The 16,288-nt window shown below is 42.2% G+C and overlaps 2 protein-coding genes across 2 annotated transcripts in view; one reads left to right on the top strand and one right to left on the bottom strand.

The window, feature by feature from the left end:
- LOC310945908 (coiled-coil domain-containing protein 60-like) overlaps positions 1 to 293 on the top strand; it is a gene marked incomplete at both ends in the record, with an annotated part of 34,135 nt that extends 33,842 nt beyond the window's left edge. The window contains one exon of the mRNA XM_083912169.1: positions 135 to 293. Coding sequence (XP_083768295.1) covers positions 135 to 293 — 159 coding nt within the window. The remainder of the gene's footprint in view (positions 1 to 134) is intronic.
- A 12,440-nt stretch (positions 294 to 12,733) lies between these two features.
- Positions 12,734 to 15,580, bottom strand: xbp1 (X-box binding protein 1). The gene is made up of 5 exons (XM_083912168.1): positions 15,234 to 15,580; positions 14,626 to 14,722; positions 14,219 to 14,335; positions 13,947 to 14,117; positions 12,734 to 13,808 (listed from the first exon to the last, which is right to left on the bottom strand). Exons 1-5 carry the CDS (start codon positions 15,470 to 15,472, stop codon positions 13,227 to 13,229), a joined length of 1,206 nt encoding a protein of 401 aa, XP_083768294.1. The 5' UTR covers positions 15,473 to 15,580; the 3' UTR covers positions 12,734 to 13,226.
- Between the last annotated feature and the right edge of the window lie 708 nt (positions 15,581 to 16,288).

Raw genomic sequence — 16,288 nt, 5'->3', positions numbered from 1 at the left:
ATTTCAGTTGTATAATTGTATTTTATTCCTTACTTTTAAGTGTATGAGGTACTAACATACATGTCAGTCCATCTCTGTGCCGTCCGTCTCTGTTTAAACCATCCCCTCCTCTCATCTCTCTTCTTCTCTGTCAGATTGCCACAGAGCATGTGGTCCAGATGCCCAGGAAGGAGTACGATGCCTGGCTGTGTTCAAGGGTCACCCTGCCCCCACAGTACCACAGTGCCCCTCAAACACCACGTGAACCACACTCTTTCAAGACCTGGAGGAAGTTTACAGGCATGGACAAATAGATAAAGGGAACACCAGGGTTGTAAAATTGGAGATCAAAGCTGAAATCGCCTAAATTAGCCTTAAAAGAAACGTGGCAAAAGTGATAAGTAGGAGAAATGATTTGGTGTGGTTACACATGGTAGGTATAAACACACATTGAGATGGGAGGCAGGAAGTAGGATCTTTCAATTCTTAACCTTATTAAAAGAAGCTGCACTCCCTGATGCCTACTTGTTGTTTTTCTAAGGCATATCCCTGAAAGTCTCCAGTGACAACTCACAGATTATTATAATTTGTTTATTTGTTTGTTTCATAAGTTTGTGTGTTTGCACTAAATGCCCTATTACATCTCTTTACTGACATCTTACAATGATGAAGTTTGCGTTTCTGTATGTGGCACTCTTCGTTGTCTGATCAGTCATGTCATTTTTTCTGCTGAAGTGTGAGCTACAGATAGCATAAACAATCCAATAATATAAGGGATAATGGATGACCAAATGAATATACAGACACTCAGTTGTGCTGTTGAACCCAGCCAAACCTTCACAGTGACCTTTAACCCCGCCTCGCCTCCTGATGGGTTTGTGAATAAAAAGAGGCCGACCTTCATCTCTGCCTGTTAAATAAGAATAATGAACTCGCTTTTCATTCCCTCCACTAGCATTTTGGAGAAACTGAAAGTGAGTGGAACTGAATTAACTGTGAATTTTGAATGTTTGGCCTTACATGTCGACAGAAAAATAATGTTTGTGAAACGCACATGCATGATTAAAAGCAGCAGGCACTTTTCCAATTTGTGTTTTTTTTAACTACTGTTTTGGAACAGGACTTCTAGTAACTTCCAGGCCTCCTATCATTTGTGATAACATGTACTGTATTTTTTTTCTACATGAGTTGGGGCACGGCATATCTACTTCAGTGTGTACGTGGGTTTGTGCGTGTGTGTTTGTAGTGGTAGCACAGCAGAGTGAAAGGGGAAAGTGTCTTGCCTGGAAGAGGAGGGGTGGGATCGGGAATGGGGGCAGCAGCGAGCTAACACTCATTTCAGGAATGCCACGCAGTCTGGGAGCGGAGCTCAACCCACCCCCACACACCCCTCACTTAGCCCTGGGCAGGGGGGATGGTGGGGTGCAGGGCGTTAGGGGAAAAACATGAAGGGGGGGGGCAAGCATTCTTTCATTCTGACTTCTAACTCAGGTCTTTAGAGAGTCTAGAGCACAAAGTCTAGACCAAATAAAGTGGGAGATAACAAATAAAAGTGCTAATAATAAATATAGCTGCGAGTCAAAATATGAAATAGGGTTTGAAGCTGAAGTCTTCGTTGTGGTGAGCATGAGCAAGCTGGTGTAAACAGAAGCATTCGTAAACATGATGTTTCAGTACCATCAGGCAGAAGTTGAGTCTAAATTACAAAGGGTTTAAAACTTATGTGTATATATATCTTTGTAATAGTTTCACCAAGTGTGATGGTTTTAGCCTCAAAATGGATTCAAACCTATACAGCAGCTGATTACTCGAACATTGAAGACAGAAAGTAACAGAAAGTCTGTGTGATGTAAGACGTGGGCATTATTGGTACAGAGGTTCTAAGTTGCATCATGTGAAATGTAGGCTCCAGTGCTTTTTGGTTGTGACACATAACTGACTTTTTATCTTTTGTCCCAAGACCCCAACTTAATGAAAGTACACTACTAAATTCCAAGTGTTTCCCTTGTAATATTGGGCCAAACAGCAAAAACCAGGTGGACTTTGAGTCAACTGCGTGGGAGAATTGTCTTTTAAAACAGCTGCTATTGCCAGGCCGGTCTGCTGGTGTGGCCTTTCTCATTTCCCAGTTTGTACATCCTCGATACCTTACCCTGTCTCCACTCCTCCACATCTTAGTCCCACCTACTGGAGATGCGTTCAGAGGAGGCAAAGAATAGATGCAATGGAGCCCCAAGATAGATTTCCAGGTCACAAGCAGGAGGCACAAAATCGAGTGTTGGGATAAGCCCATGGTGTGGTCCATCCCAGAGTTACTGTATGTCTGAAGATTAGTTGCTGTAGAGTCAAGAATCTGCCACCTAGTCTTTGTTTTAGTTTTAGATTTAGTGTCTTAGAAGTGCCCGTGTTTTTTAAAGTAGAAAGAGAAGAAGTTCTTGAACTTTTTTTACGAGTGAAGAGATGAATTTAAGAAGCACACACAGCATAAAATACTACACATTAAAGAGCAACTTAAGCTAATTCAATGAAATTTAGAAATTGTAATTTAAGAGGATTTTGGGCATCTATGCATCATTTTTGTGAAAGCCTTAGTTATGATTACAATAGTAAAACAAGGTAAGCTCTGATCACCACCATGAATAAAACACAGTCAGGAGTATGAACAGCGGCTGAAATCCTTTCCGTAAAATACGTTTCATTGACAATGACAGTTTTCTGCCTCAGGAATAAGATGAGGATGAAGTCATGTAGGCATTCTGATCTTAAAAACCTTGTGTCCTTGTTTCCCCCACATCATATCAAACGCTTAACGACCGAGCCGCCTACAGGAAAATTCAATATTTACTCTCCAGTTTTACCAGAAGCGGCCGTCGCCATGCTTGTGTAGTTATGAAACTGAATTTGGCTGCAAGGAAGGGGACAGAGAAGAAGTGTTTGCTTAACAGTGAAACGTTGTGCAACCAAAAAGCTGTATCTCAAAACTATTAGGTTTAAAAAAAAAGCTGAGTTGTAAGACATTAAGGGTTGTGAAATGTTGCTCTTATGGTACTTGTGCAGTCGTTCTCCTGGAATTTCCCACTTAAACTGTTATATATGTACATTGGTTCTTCATAATCGTCATGTTGCTTGCTAGGAATGTTGGAAAATAGGAAATACATCTTGTCTTAAAGCTGTAAAGGCTACATCACATGCTTTTATCAATCCCTGTATCGTGTCTTCCTGCATGTTCCTGTGGTTAGCCCTTTGTCCTACGGATAAATTCCCCACAGCTGGCACTTTGCACATGTAGACACTCTCTTATCACTGCTCAAACAGTGTGGGGTGCATATGCTGTTCTCAAAGTCACACACACTTTCCAATTTTCTACCCAAATATTGCGATCCACACGTCTATCAGGTTAAAAACTATAGTGATTTATTGGATTTCTGTGTCACTTTGACAAATGTCATTAAGCCCAAGTTCAAAGTAACTTGTCACACAAGCTAGGCTAAAGGTTGTCTTTGCCGCTGACCAAAATAGTCATGTAGCGTTAGCTTAAAGTACACACATGTGACACTTTTACAGCTGAGGCCACTGGGGGAAACCACCTGTTGTAAGTACAGTGGTGAAAGTTCTGCTGTCATTTAACATCAGACCATCACTGTTTTAATCACATTGTCGTTTTTGGAACATCGTCACTGTTCAAATAATCGCCTAAGTCATTTTCTTTCAAAATTGTTTTTTTTTTGCCTTATGACGCTAACCACCTGTGGTAAAATCGCCTACATCCTAAGTTGATCAGATCATGTGATTTTAGCTCTTTAAGATAATGGCCTATGTCAAGTGTGCTTCACTTTCTGTAAAGTTTTTTGTGTTTCCTGAAAAACTTGAAAAAATGAGTTAGGCGATTATTTTAACAGGGTGAAGATATGAAGTAAATTTAGTGGATTCCTGTATTTTGTATCAATTTCCCTTCAGTGGCAGGTTTAAAATGATGGCAAATGTTTTTCTAAGGAAGATATTTAAGGTGTTTCTGTTTAAAAACGTTGTGACTCCAGTGGCTCTGTGACAATGTCTGTCTGTCAGTCGGTCGGTCCACCCCTTCAAGTCCAGACTGAAATAACAGTATTCGATGAATTAGGTAAATATGAAGACATTCATGGTCCCGAGACGATGAATCCTAACAACTTTGGTGATCTTCTGACTTTGTTTAGCGTCCAGTGTCAGCATCAGGTCAAATGTTTAAACTGTTAAATACTAGCTAGTTGGCAAACATTAGCATGCTGACATGTTAAGAGCGTGAACATGTTCTTGACTTTAATCGGATTCAGTCTGTCAGTCTGTAGGGACTTGGCTTGGGAAATGAAGGGTCGCAGGTTCAAGTCCCACAAACGGACCAAGTATAGTGGTGGACTGGTGGCTGGAGAGACCTCTGTACAAAAAGCGTAGGTATAAAAACAGAGTGAAAAAAAATTCAATGATATGCTGTATGTTCATCTTCACACAAGGAAAGCGTTCAACACTCAACTTTTGACCGTTATGTGTTCAGCATCTGGGTACCCATAGTGCCCTGCATTTTGCCATACTTCTCAGTGTGAACACACAGACCAATGGCTAACGTACCTGCCAAACACCTGCTTGTTAGCATTGTCCTTGTGAACATGTTAGCATGTGGCATTTAGCTCAAAGAATCACTGTGCCTAAGTACAGCCTCACAGAGCATGGCTTCTTTAAAAATGTGTATTATTACATAATGCAAAAGGTTGTTTCCCTTTTGAGTTTCCGGAGAGCTGACACACAGTACAAAGTTTTTTACCCGACAACACTACTATTGATCTGTGACTCTCGCACATAGTACACTGCGGGATTGTTCAATATTGCAACAGACACAGTACAAACTGTGACAGCTAAGGATGTTTATTGTCTCAGATCGCGTAGGTGGTCCTGATGAAAACACATGAAAGATGAAATCACAAACAGGAATTACGCTGATACTGAGCTTGCATATGAGTGTGCATGCCTGTCTTTCTGTGCTTTGTGATCATTTCTAAGCATACTCTGTAATTGCCGGCTGACACAGGCTGAGGTTTGAGCCTTTAACCTCAGGGGCCTGGAGTGAGCAAGCAGTGAACTTCCATCCAAAAGTTGTGCAAGAGAAACTATCATGAAAAAGTTAGGACCTCAGAATTTAAATTATATATTTGCAAATTGAGCAAAACGCAAAGCTGTGTCAAGGTTATGAGAGCTTAAGACTTTCAGATAATATCAAGAGATATTTGCTCAGTTTAAATCCCCCTTGATCTACTCTGAATCTTTGTTACGTGGGTTCGCTGCCTCTGAGAGAGCTTCAAAGGGAGAATGTGCCACGCTGTGTAGGAAGAATCCCAGTGATTAATGTTTTCTTCCAGCAGACGGGCTGCCTCTTGCAAGCTCGCCACATGTACAGGAAATGAAACCATGGCAATGAAGCCTTGTGTAACCTGTGACGCCAGTTCTCCCGCAGCTTGCATTAGCTTGTGCCTATTAAATTTCACTCTGGGAAGCCTTGGATAGCCTGCTGTCAGTCATTGTACAAAATGTCATTGCCTGGTTTCTTCCTCTTTGCTGACCTCAGATTTTGTTTTTCTTGACTGATTTGAAAAAGTGTCTCACTTTTGTCTTTGCTTTTTGTGTTGCCATTAATTGATTTACATACAAACAGAAAGTGATAAACAAGATTTCACTTAATTTAATCTTGCAGGTAAGTTGGTCTTCCAAGTAAGTCAACATGTAAGTCTTTCAAAAGACTACATTGTGGGTGCTTCGTTTTATGTGTAGGGACTCTTTTCATGCTGCTGCAGAGGTTTGGTGTTATTTTGAGCAGTATTAGTGGTTAAAAAAGACATTTTAATGCCTTTACCTTGCTGCCCCGAGCTAATCAGTGTTAGCCACGTCTGGCTGTTAGCCACTCTCCCTGATTTCTCCGTTCATACCTGTTACATGAAACAAACTGTCTCGGTGGCTTATTTGACATATGTAAGTGAGAAAAAAGACCACCACGATGACTTTGCGCCGGAATAACACTTTAAAAAGTATGTTTGATGAGGAGCTTGTGACATCACAACCATTCCAGCTTACTGGTCCAAAAGGCAAGTTATTTATACAAAGGGGATGTACAAGCTTGAAGCCTCCATAGCCATTTTTCTTATATGGACTCCAGGACGTCGTCCGTCTCAGACACATCCTCACTTCCTGGAAATACTCTGTTTTGTTTAGGCGAGGGGTGGTGCCCGGGTAGAGAGTGAAGAAGGCAGGACATGATTACCGGTACACCGCGGTCACATAGCCAGTAGGTAATTAGGTCATTAACAACCAAGTCTCTTGCCGCCCCTGACAATTTCAGTGCCGGCCTTAGGTTCCTGAATCTTGTCGTATCTCCAGTTAGACTCTTCCGTCGCCATCTACGTGTAAATCATCCTGCTTCTTAACCCTTTAGATGTTTTGTTTTCTTGATAGAAAGGTCATCAACACGCCCAATCACTCACTTTGAATTCTCACGCTTGCGCTCAGTCGAACATTGCTTTATACTACAGAGCTGGCAGGTTAACGTCTGTTTGACGTCTGAGCCATCTGATTTAGACGCTTGCATTCTCACATACAGCCCCTCAGGGTAATGTTTAGATCATTTCAGGTTTGAATTGCATGTGTGAAAGTGAACAATTTGCACATTCTGTACTTTCGTAGAGTAGATGTGATTTAAAAAACGTGGCAAAAACACTTATTATTCTTAGTACTTTTTATGTCTTTTAACGTATCTGGATGGGAACTTTAAATGGAGTTCTACAACTGTTCAACAACAACTAGAACTAGATGTTCTTGACTTTCAAGGACACATCTGACTCCCATAAGTAGCCTCACTGTTCTCTCTCAGTGGGCTTTGGCTCAGTGCCGTGGATCAGACATACATTAACACACTCCACTGACCGTCCTTTGTTGCCAGTGGTTACCGAGGATAGCGATCTCTCTCACAGCTCAAGAGTAAGCCACCTTGCCGGAGCACAAGAGTGAAGTGTGCATCTGCATGTGAGTGCATGCTTGTGTGTGCGTCATAGATCACAATATGTCCGCAGCTTCTTGTTTGCACATTTAAGTAGTGATGATTTAAGAAAGACTTGATTTGACTGACGAGAGAGGTCGTGTCGTGTTAGCATTGTTTTTCTTTTGGTTCTTTGTGGCAAGTGAAGAGAATATCTCAGGCAGAATGATGAAGATGAGAGAGCAATGATTGACAGCTTCTCTTCTCTATAATGATTTGCTGCGTGTGAAACGATCATTCGGAATGTTCGACCTGACTAAAATCCGGAAAAACAAGCCAGACATAAATGATAAGAATAGAAACACGCCTTTTGAAGTAGGGTGGGAGAGAGAGAGAGCAGGATTCATGAGCCCTGTTTTTCTTGGTGTATCAACAGGTGATTGAGTGCAGCAGTGCACCTTTAAAACAGGCTAGTGAATGAACAGATGTTGTTTGTTGGCAATGACGGGGTCGATGACTCACTTTTCCCCAATCCAATCATTGACTACGTTAACATAGACAAAATATTCCGGTTACTAACCCGTTCACAAGCCTAATGAAAATTGAGTTTTCCACATATATTCCTGTTTCTACGTAGCCATGCAAAATGGGATTCTTTTAGTTTTACTGTTCAATCTTGCAAACACAGCCTACCTCTTTCAATCCTTCAACCACCTTCTTGAAAAGGTTGGCATTGCACTTTGGGCATCCAAAAAAACGGTTGATAACCAAGTCTTGTCATGTTTGAAAGTAGGTGTGTTTCTCCTTCCGACCAGAAATGTGGCTTTTCTTTTGATGTGGGTTGGTTAGTGTGCAACAATGCTCAGAGCTGACCGCAAGCCATGAACAGGCAAGAGGCCGTAAACTGTCCCAAACTAGCATAAAAACCCAATTGAGACGCATATTCCGAATGCACTGTTTACCAGCCTGATTGAGACGTATTTGGCTTTAATTAGAATCAGAATCACAATCAACTTCATTGCCAAGTATGTACCAGGAATTTTACCTGGTGATTTTGTTTATAGCAGATACAAATATACCAATATACAAATATACACATAACAAACATATAAACATAAACAACTCAGGGGACAGTGAGAGGTAGAGTGTGTGTCAATGGGGAGACCCGGGCATTGATGTTGAAGAGGCCAGTTGCAGAGGGGAAGAAGCTGTTCTTGTGGCGTGAGGTTTTGTTCTTTACAGACCTCAGCCTCTTGCCAGAGGGGAATGTTTTAAAGAGTCAATGTCCGGGATGGGAGGGCTCTTCCATGATCCTCTCTGCTTGCCTCAATGTCCTGGAGGCGTGCAGGTCCTGGAGGGACGGCAGGTTGCTGCCGATCACCTTTTCGGCACAGCGGAATATACGCTGCAGTTTTTGTCCTTCACAGTCCTTAACTGACTTAACATTAATATTACACATTCATAGCAAAAGCTCCGAGAGTCAGGTGCCGTAGTATAGATCTTTTTAAAGTTGTAAACATAAACATTGTAAATGTGTCCAAGTTTGATTCCTGTTGCAGAGAATGTGAATGACATCAACTGACAGGAAGTTAACAAGGACCAAGGCCTCAAACTCTGCTTAGGTGTGAATTATTGGGTCAAACACACACCGGACCTTCACCCAGTAGACCGTGGTTCATGTCCAGCTGTGTGCCGTCCCAAGTGAAACTTAATCACATAACATACTTATTTTAACCCAAAAAAGGATCCTGGGTTTAGTAGTTGTAGTGTAGTTGTAGTTAGTAGTGGATAGTTTTGATGCCTAATCCTAAGTAATGTTAATCGTTTTTGTTTAAATTCACAATGTTAATTGTGTTTAAAACTGTGACCGTGGAGCATCAAATGTAAGTATGTAACAAAGTAGGGAATGAGAGCGGGTTGCTGCAGTTCAGATGATATTTATAAACACACAATGCCAACATTTTATTCTGGTGACTGGGTTTGTATATATGTATATAAAGAATGCTCCTAAAACCTAATAATACCAGAATATCGCAAATGTCTTGTCTGAAAATGCTACATACAACTGGAATATGATGTTTACATGACCCATATCTGATTTGGGATATTGTCATTTTCAGAATAATAGTGAAATATTAGTGTGCATGTAAACATACTTATTACATACATATTGATAATGTGCCCTAAATATCAAAGCTATGCCCCCTCCCCCCCAGCTTGTGATCAGCCACTTATACCCCTTTTAATAAAGCAGGCCAAAGGGGGTCGTTCATTTACATCCCTCATGTGGGTCAGGTGACTGCAGCCGCTCAGCCCTCGAGGTTCAGAGTGACCCCAGCTCACCCCCACCCAGCAACACCATTAACATTACCTCTCACATGAGAAAACTGTCACATGGCTGCCTCGACCCCTTTGTTTGCTTTACACCTGACTGACTTTGTCTTTGGATCCTGTTTGATCAGGTACTTCTCTGAATCCTTGTTGGGAAGTGTTTCTGTTCTTGTGTCAGAGCAGAATGACCCTGTTGTTCTCACTTTAAATGTACATTTTGTGTACACTGTTTACAATTCAGACTGAGCTCTTCCAACTTTTTCACAGTTCCAACTGTAAAACCCGTATTTACATACGGAGTAGCAGCTGCCAGTGTACATTTAGCAATCCTCTTTATAATACTGCTGAGCGTTGTAACTCGAGGCTGGCGGTGAGGTTTATACAGATCCGAGCATAGGTGACGAGAGTGTCATATTAGCACCACAAATCTGGTTCTAATTTAAGCGTGAACTTTGACATCGAGAACCGGATTGGTTTTATACCGGTTTAGAGGAACACACTGACCTGGAGCATGTCTTTATTCAAGTTTTAGGCAACAATAATCAATATAAATTTCAATCTTTAGGTCACAAAACATCTCACATGCACACTGAAGACAGTCGTTATTCATATATTCACATATTCAGGTGGCAATCATCAAATAATCACTCACAGAATTATTGGATGTGAAGCAAACTATTGTACGTTAGTGTGTATTTTTCTGTAATTCATTTATCAACTTAGTTAATGTACAGTTATTTATCTGCTTTTAAATCCGTTTACCATTAACTATGATCAGAGCAATAAATCCAGAAACTTTTCAAACTCTCATACGTCTGATGCTTCTGAGGATTTACAATCTGAGTAATGTAGCAGACTGTAGTGCTTGTCACTGATTGGTTCATTGTTGCAGTTTCACAGGTGATTATGCTTTTTAAAGTTGCATTTTTCACCCGTTCTCTTTGACAAAAAAAAATGCAGCTACGTTTGCTGAATTCCTGCCTGAACAATAGAAACGATGCCCTTCTCTTGAAAGACTCCGCACCCCTGCTGTGAGACAATTGGCCAGCTCCAGTTTAATTGCGCCCCCCTGCTCCTGAACTCACCTGGGATGTCCTGAATCACGTGCTTGAAATTATTATCAGTCAAACAACCCAGATGTGGCAAATAGCAAGATCTATATGACACTATTTGATGTCCACAGATGATGTTGAGTGGGTGCTGGAGGTAATAGCGTGTCACTTTACTTCTTAAATAAATCCTTACGCAATTTTTAAGAATGCATATGAATGCTTACCTCTTTGTAACAGCATCCAGCAGCACTTTCAAGCCCAAAATGTTCTTGGGTTTACTGTTTAGGATTTGAATATCAGTTATTTGATAAATAAATAAAGAGTTGCTTTATCTCAGCATTTGGACAGGAATCTTGGACTGGCGAGAATCTTATCTTATAGAGACAAAGTCCCTCCACTTCCAGTGGGCCCATGAGACCACACACACCAAGTAGAAACAGAAGTGAGTCTGTTGTCCCTAAATAAACCGGAATCGAGCCTGAAATTGAAAATCCTTCCTCAGCAGATATTTCTCAGTTTCAGCTCCGCAGCTGTGGGGCCGATTCAGTCTTGCTGTGGTTTTCACCTACGAAACAGGAAATGGTAAATTTCTCACCAGACTCTTTCGGGGTAGGTGAAGTGCATCTACGTCAAAGGCTGCTGCGGTTTCCTTCAAGCAGCTACAACAGCGAAATAGAAGTCAGAATACAGTGAAATAGCCGAGTTGCTGATGTTTTGATTTCCAGATAATTTGCTGTCAGGTAGGAGAGTAGATGCTGGGAAACATAATAGATGACGTAACTAATATAAAGCTTTGCATAATCAGTGAACAGCAGCTGAAGCTTACCACCCCCCCTGCAGAGTTAAGATCAATTACATCAGTGTTGCATGTGTAAAGCTGATCTAATCAGCCCATAGAACAGGGACTCCAGAGGGGCTCTTGTTCAATGGGCAGGTCATTCCAATCCCACCCTCAGGAACTGAAATGGACAACTGTCTCCTCTAACATGCAGAAAGAAAGCTCATTGTGATGAACAGCCTGAGGGGAAAGGTGTGTTCCCCACTCTGCCTATTCTCTTCACACCGGGCCAAAACAACAACAATACTTACACTGACCCATTTCTAACAGGAACCACAAACTCAAACCGTCTCAGGTTCGACTCTCAGGAAACTCTGTTACATTAGAAGTGTTATGTAATACAAACAGGCCTGCTTCTCAGAAAAGCAAGGTTGTTTCTGCTGACACATGAGAGATAGGGAATATAAACATTGTGTGCACACGTGTGAGATTATTTCACAGATTGAGGACGGGGGAGTTGGACAGATAACTGTTTGATTAAGTTATGCATGTTGATTGATCCTATTAGAGAGTCTAAGATACGTTTGATAAAGTTGTTTTGTGAAAATACTCCTAATACCAATATGTGTTATGTCAACCACATCTGGAGGTAGGACTGATCTCATTGCTGATGGGATTTCAATTGTAAAGACAATACACGCTTTTTAAAGATGTCTTAGCATTTAGAACATGTTTAGAGCTGCAGCTGACAGTTAATTAATGCGTCAAGCGCTCTTTAGAGTTAGTTCCTTAGTCCAGCAGTTTCCAACTCACTTGTGAGCCTTTCAAATGGAGCAATATCTGCTAATCTAAGCTTGGACAAACAATCAAGCCAGCGGTCATGTACCGAGCCATGCATGAATGGAGTGCACTCCTGAGACATGTCACACACCGTTAGTGAAACAGCTTATTTGACTACAGATGTAGAAACTAGTTTGACTACATTTTAAACGTGTCAGTTTGGTTATTTTAACGTGTCTTGTGGCTGTGGAGAATCTGTAAAAGGGACTAGTGTCCTGTAGTTTAACTGCTTTAACAGTAACATAATTGTCACTGTCAAGTCTGTTTTGTGGACCCCAGGGAAAAGATTGCTATAATGCTGTAGTTAATGGGGATCTAATAAACTACACTTGTGATCATCTCAGCTTATGGCCTTAGTGTTGAGTTTTTAGGAGTGATGCCTTTCAGTACTGTCAAGACAAAAATGAAATTTTATGTAACATTTCTTTTCTCCTTTAATCATGTTGCAACACCTCAGATTTAGCCCAACTCCTCACCCATTGCTGTAGTTGATAAAATCTCAGTAAGTCTTCAGATTGGTGGTTCTGTGCAACCAACAGTCCAAAATCCAGAGATGTCGTTTACAATATAAAGCTGTAAAAGGCCACCCGTGAGAAGCTGGACCCAGCAAATGTGAAACATTGCTAAACATTACCTGTATTATCTATTCCTTAAAGTTTTTAAAACATCATGATCATGTACACATTGCATAGATCAGCTTCCTGAAGATCTTCGTTCTAACTGTGTAAGCCATTGCAATGACTAAACGAGGAGACAAGATGCAATGCAAAAAGTTTTTTAATGCAGTAGACTACATGGAGAGCGTCAACAAAATTAGAAGAAAGCATTTTTTACATGTGGACATACAAGGACTCCGAAGCTGAATACACAAATAAATAAAAAGATTATATTTAAATGATCTGTCCCCCATCCCCCTATTCAATTTACAGAAATACTGGATTCCACCCATGTGTCTTGAACAGTGAGTGAAAGATTTTCAATCAATCTTAAATCCTCTGTAGTAATTAAATGTCAAAATAGGCTGTCATGAACTCCATCTCCCACGAGTCAATGCAGCATCGCCAGTAGTACAGACCTGCTGTAATAACAGGAGATTATGTGCTTAACTTTAGCCTATTTAAGAGTGGATTCAGAAGTGTTATTTGTTACTATGAAGCATTGTGTGCTGTATCTGTTGTTATTAAATGACACATTAGCTCTTATTTATATATATGTATGTCTATATTATAAGTTATTTGGTTGGATGGTTGCTTCAGACACTGATAAGCTGGGGGAAGAGTTCATTTGCAAACATGTCGTCCCAGGTGCCCTCTGAGCACAGGGGAGAGGACATGCCGCTGAAAGGGGAAGGGGACCCTTCGTATCCGGAGTCACTGTAGGTGTCCGCAAGGCAGGCTTCCTTATCCAGGCCGCTGAGGGCAGGAGAGGAGGTTTCAGAGAAAAAGTCATCCACCTGACTGTGGCTGTCACAGCTGGGGATGACCACTTCCTCCGGCTCGTCCTTGATGCAGACGGTCTCCTCCTCGATCACCACCACGTCGGCAACGGGGAAGACAGCCTCGCCAATCTTCTCCTCTGTGTCGCTCTCCTCGGAGTCGTCGTATTGCCCGCCGCTCACCTCCTCCACGGGCTTCGTGTAGATGTGGTCAAAGTGGATCAGTTCATTAAGGGCCTCCAGCTTAACTGATGGGGACCCCAGAGTCGCAGGTGCGGTGGAAGGTACTGGGTCCCCCCCTCCGACCAGCAGCACCTGCGGCTCCTGGCACTCCTCTTCACAAGACTTGAGGAACAGCTCTGGGTCAAGGATGTCCAGAATGCCCATGAGCAAATCAGACTAGTGAGGGGGGAGAGAAAACAGGAGATTAGCCTCGTAGCCTATGACCTGATCGGAGCTTTCTTAGAAACAGGATTTAGATCTCAAGACATGTCTTTTCGTAAAAAAAAAAAATCCCATCCAATCCTCATCAGAAACTAACCTCATTGTCTGTAGTGTCAGGACCATCTGTATCCATTGAGAAGTCTTCAGATTTAGGGACTGCTGGGCCTGCACCTGCTGCGGAGGCACACATAGCCTGAGTGCTGCGGACTCAGAAGACCCGATCCCCAAACCTGCGTCGTTCCCGGTGGACAAGAAACCCTGAACCTGTGACAAAAACAATAGAAAAGAGGGTGAATTAAGGTTACTCCACTCAAAAGACTGACCATCACAACAAACCAAGCCACACTTCTCATCAACGGTCTTACCTTTTCTTTTGAGTCGAGGGTGTCCAACCCAAGTCTCTGTCTCAGTTCCTCATTTTCTGTCAGTAGGCCGCTCGACTTTTCCCGAAGTAGCCTGTTTTCAATGTGAAGTTTCTGATTCTGCAGGACGGAAATCGAACAGATGTTTGCACTTGAAACTGGCAACCGTTTGTGGGGAAGTGATGCGTGGACCAAAACTAGAAGTATGACTGCACCAAATGGGGGAGGGGAGGGGTGTGGTGGTATGCATCTGATTTAATTACACCTGATTAATATCATTATTGTAGTGTGAAATTACAAACGGAATAGCCAGTGATAAGAGGGGAGGTGTGTGATTTGCGCATCAGATGGCATAGTGGGGACATGAGTAAAGTGGGATGCCCTCATCTTTAAATTATCTTTTTTTTTACCTCCAGCTCCAGCTCTAGGACTTGCTGTTCCAGCTCCCCCATTTTGGCCTTTTTTCTGTCTCTGGCTGTCTGAGCTGCGACTCTGTTCTTCAGTTTCCTGGAGGAAAAAAAATAGAAGAGGGGGAGGAGGGGGAAAAAAAACAGGAATTTAACGCACATTTTTTTCCATGATGCTGACTAAGCCCTCTGACATGACTTGAGTTCATAGTACTGCGCAATCGCCGGCCATGTTCCTGCCACGCACGCAGGCAGATCAGGATATCAGTATCCTGCTGTAATGACTGCAGAGCCGGGCGGGTCTGCGGACACTCAAATCACCCCAGATATCAGCCTGACAAGCTAACGTTATGGTTCAAAGTCCAGGAGGTGACACAAGCAAATTAACTCCTTCACTGAGCAGTTTTAAACAGCTAATATGACCTACTTTTTAATATAAGGAGTTGCAACATTGACCTCATTTCTCTACGCTGCGTAGAACGTCAAATGTTTACTGTTGTGCAACAAAGAGATCAATATCTTTGGGCGTGCCCCCGGTAACCCCTTCAACAATGGCTTTAAAAAAACACACGATTTAACCTCAATATAATGGTAAAGGAAGTGAAACTAACCTGCGAAGTGCTTTCTCCTCCGGACTCAAGTGTGTGAGCCTCTGTCGCTTTCTTATGGGCGGCCCCGCGGAGGAGTTGGAGTCTGAATCCGACGACGCGGCGCTGTGAGTCGGTGACGGTAAAACGACAGAGATGGGCCGGTTGAAGCCCGGCTGTGAGCCGTTAGAAGAGCCGGTCTGTTTCCCGGATATCAGGAGCAATTTGTGGGGCCCTCCGGTCCCTGCTGCTACCACCACCATGTTGTTAGTTCCTCTTGGCGGTGTCTGAAATCACAAATAGTCGGGTATCCTCGCTTGAATTCAGCAGAAACCCTTCTGGTTCCTCTGGTTACCCGATCCCCGGCGATTCTCTTCTGATGAACACGATGAGCTGCGCCTGCGTTCTTTTTCTACTATCGTGGTGACAGCTGATAGGCTCCCAGCGGCTCTGACGCAATGTGTTTACGACCTGTGATTGGTCGCCGTGCTGATGTAATTTGCATTTGAAGTTTCACCTTGCAGTGTAAAACTTCCTTCTGAGGTGGGATTTTTCCCATCAAGACTTGGCGTCAATTTCTGTTTCAAGTCAACAAAAAGTCCTTTTTTTATCCAATACTCTACACTGTTTCATTTGATTCTGTTCTTTTATATTCTATCAGCATGGGGGACAGTTTAATAGCATTAACATATAATTCAATGTTTACTCAAATCCTTCTTTGGGATACATTCTTTTATTGATACATCCATAAATGATATAAGATGAGGTTACACAATGATGGCTCGCTAATACACGAGAAAACAATCAAACAAAACAAATAACAGAATCAATTTGAACAAAATAACAATAGCTATCAAATGGATAAATAAAATGAAAAATCCTGCCTCACCCTTCCCCAAGTCCCTCACCCCCACTGCCCGCCCCACCCACTGACCCTGGACCAAGGGGACATGAAACACAATTATATTAAATATTTAATTTTAATGATAGCTTGAATACCCAGGACCAGGTGGAGAGATTAGATCTCCACACTGGCCTGGGAACGCCTCGGGATCCCCCAGTTAGAGCTGGTTAATGTG

The sequence above is a fragment of the Echiichthys vipera genome (genome assembly GCF_963691815.1).
Source record: "Echiichthys vipera genome assembly, chromosome: 4".
Lineage (NCBI taxonomy): Eukaryota > Metazoa > Chordata > Actinopteri > Perciformes > Trachinidae > Echiichthys > Echiichthys vipera.
This window is presented reverse-complemented; position numbering and strand designations above follow the sequence as displayed.

Bases quoted from the DNA above. Each gene is read 5' to 3' on its own strand.
- xbp1 (XM_083912168.1), bottom strand. From the start codon at position 15,472: ATGGTGGTGGTAGCAGCAGGGACCGGAGGGCCCCACAAATTGCTCCTG. The intron at 14,118-14,218 runs GTAAGACCGTTG...TTTTTGTCACAG, and splicing joins CCCTCGACTCAAAAGAAAAG to GTTCAGGGTTTCTTGTCCAC. The intron at 13,809-13,946 runs GTTTCTGATGAG...CCCCCTCACTAG, and splicing joins CACTACAGACAATGAGGTTA to TCTGATTTGCTCATGGGCAT.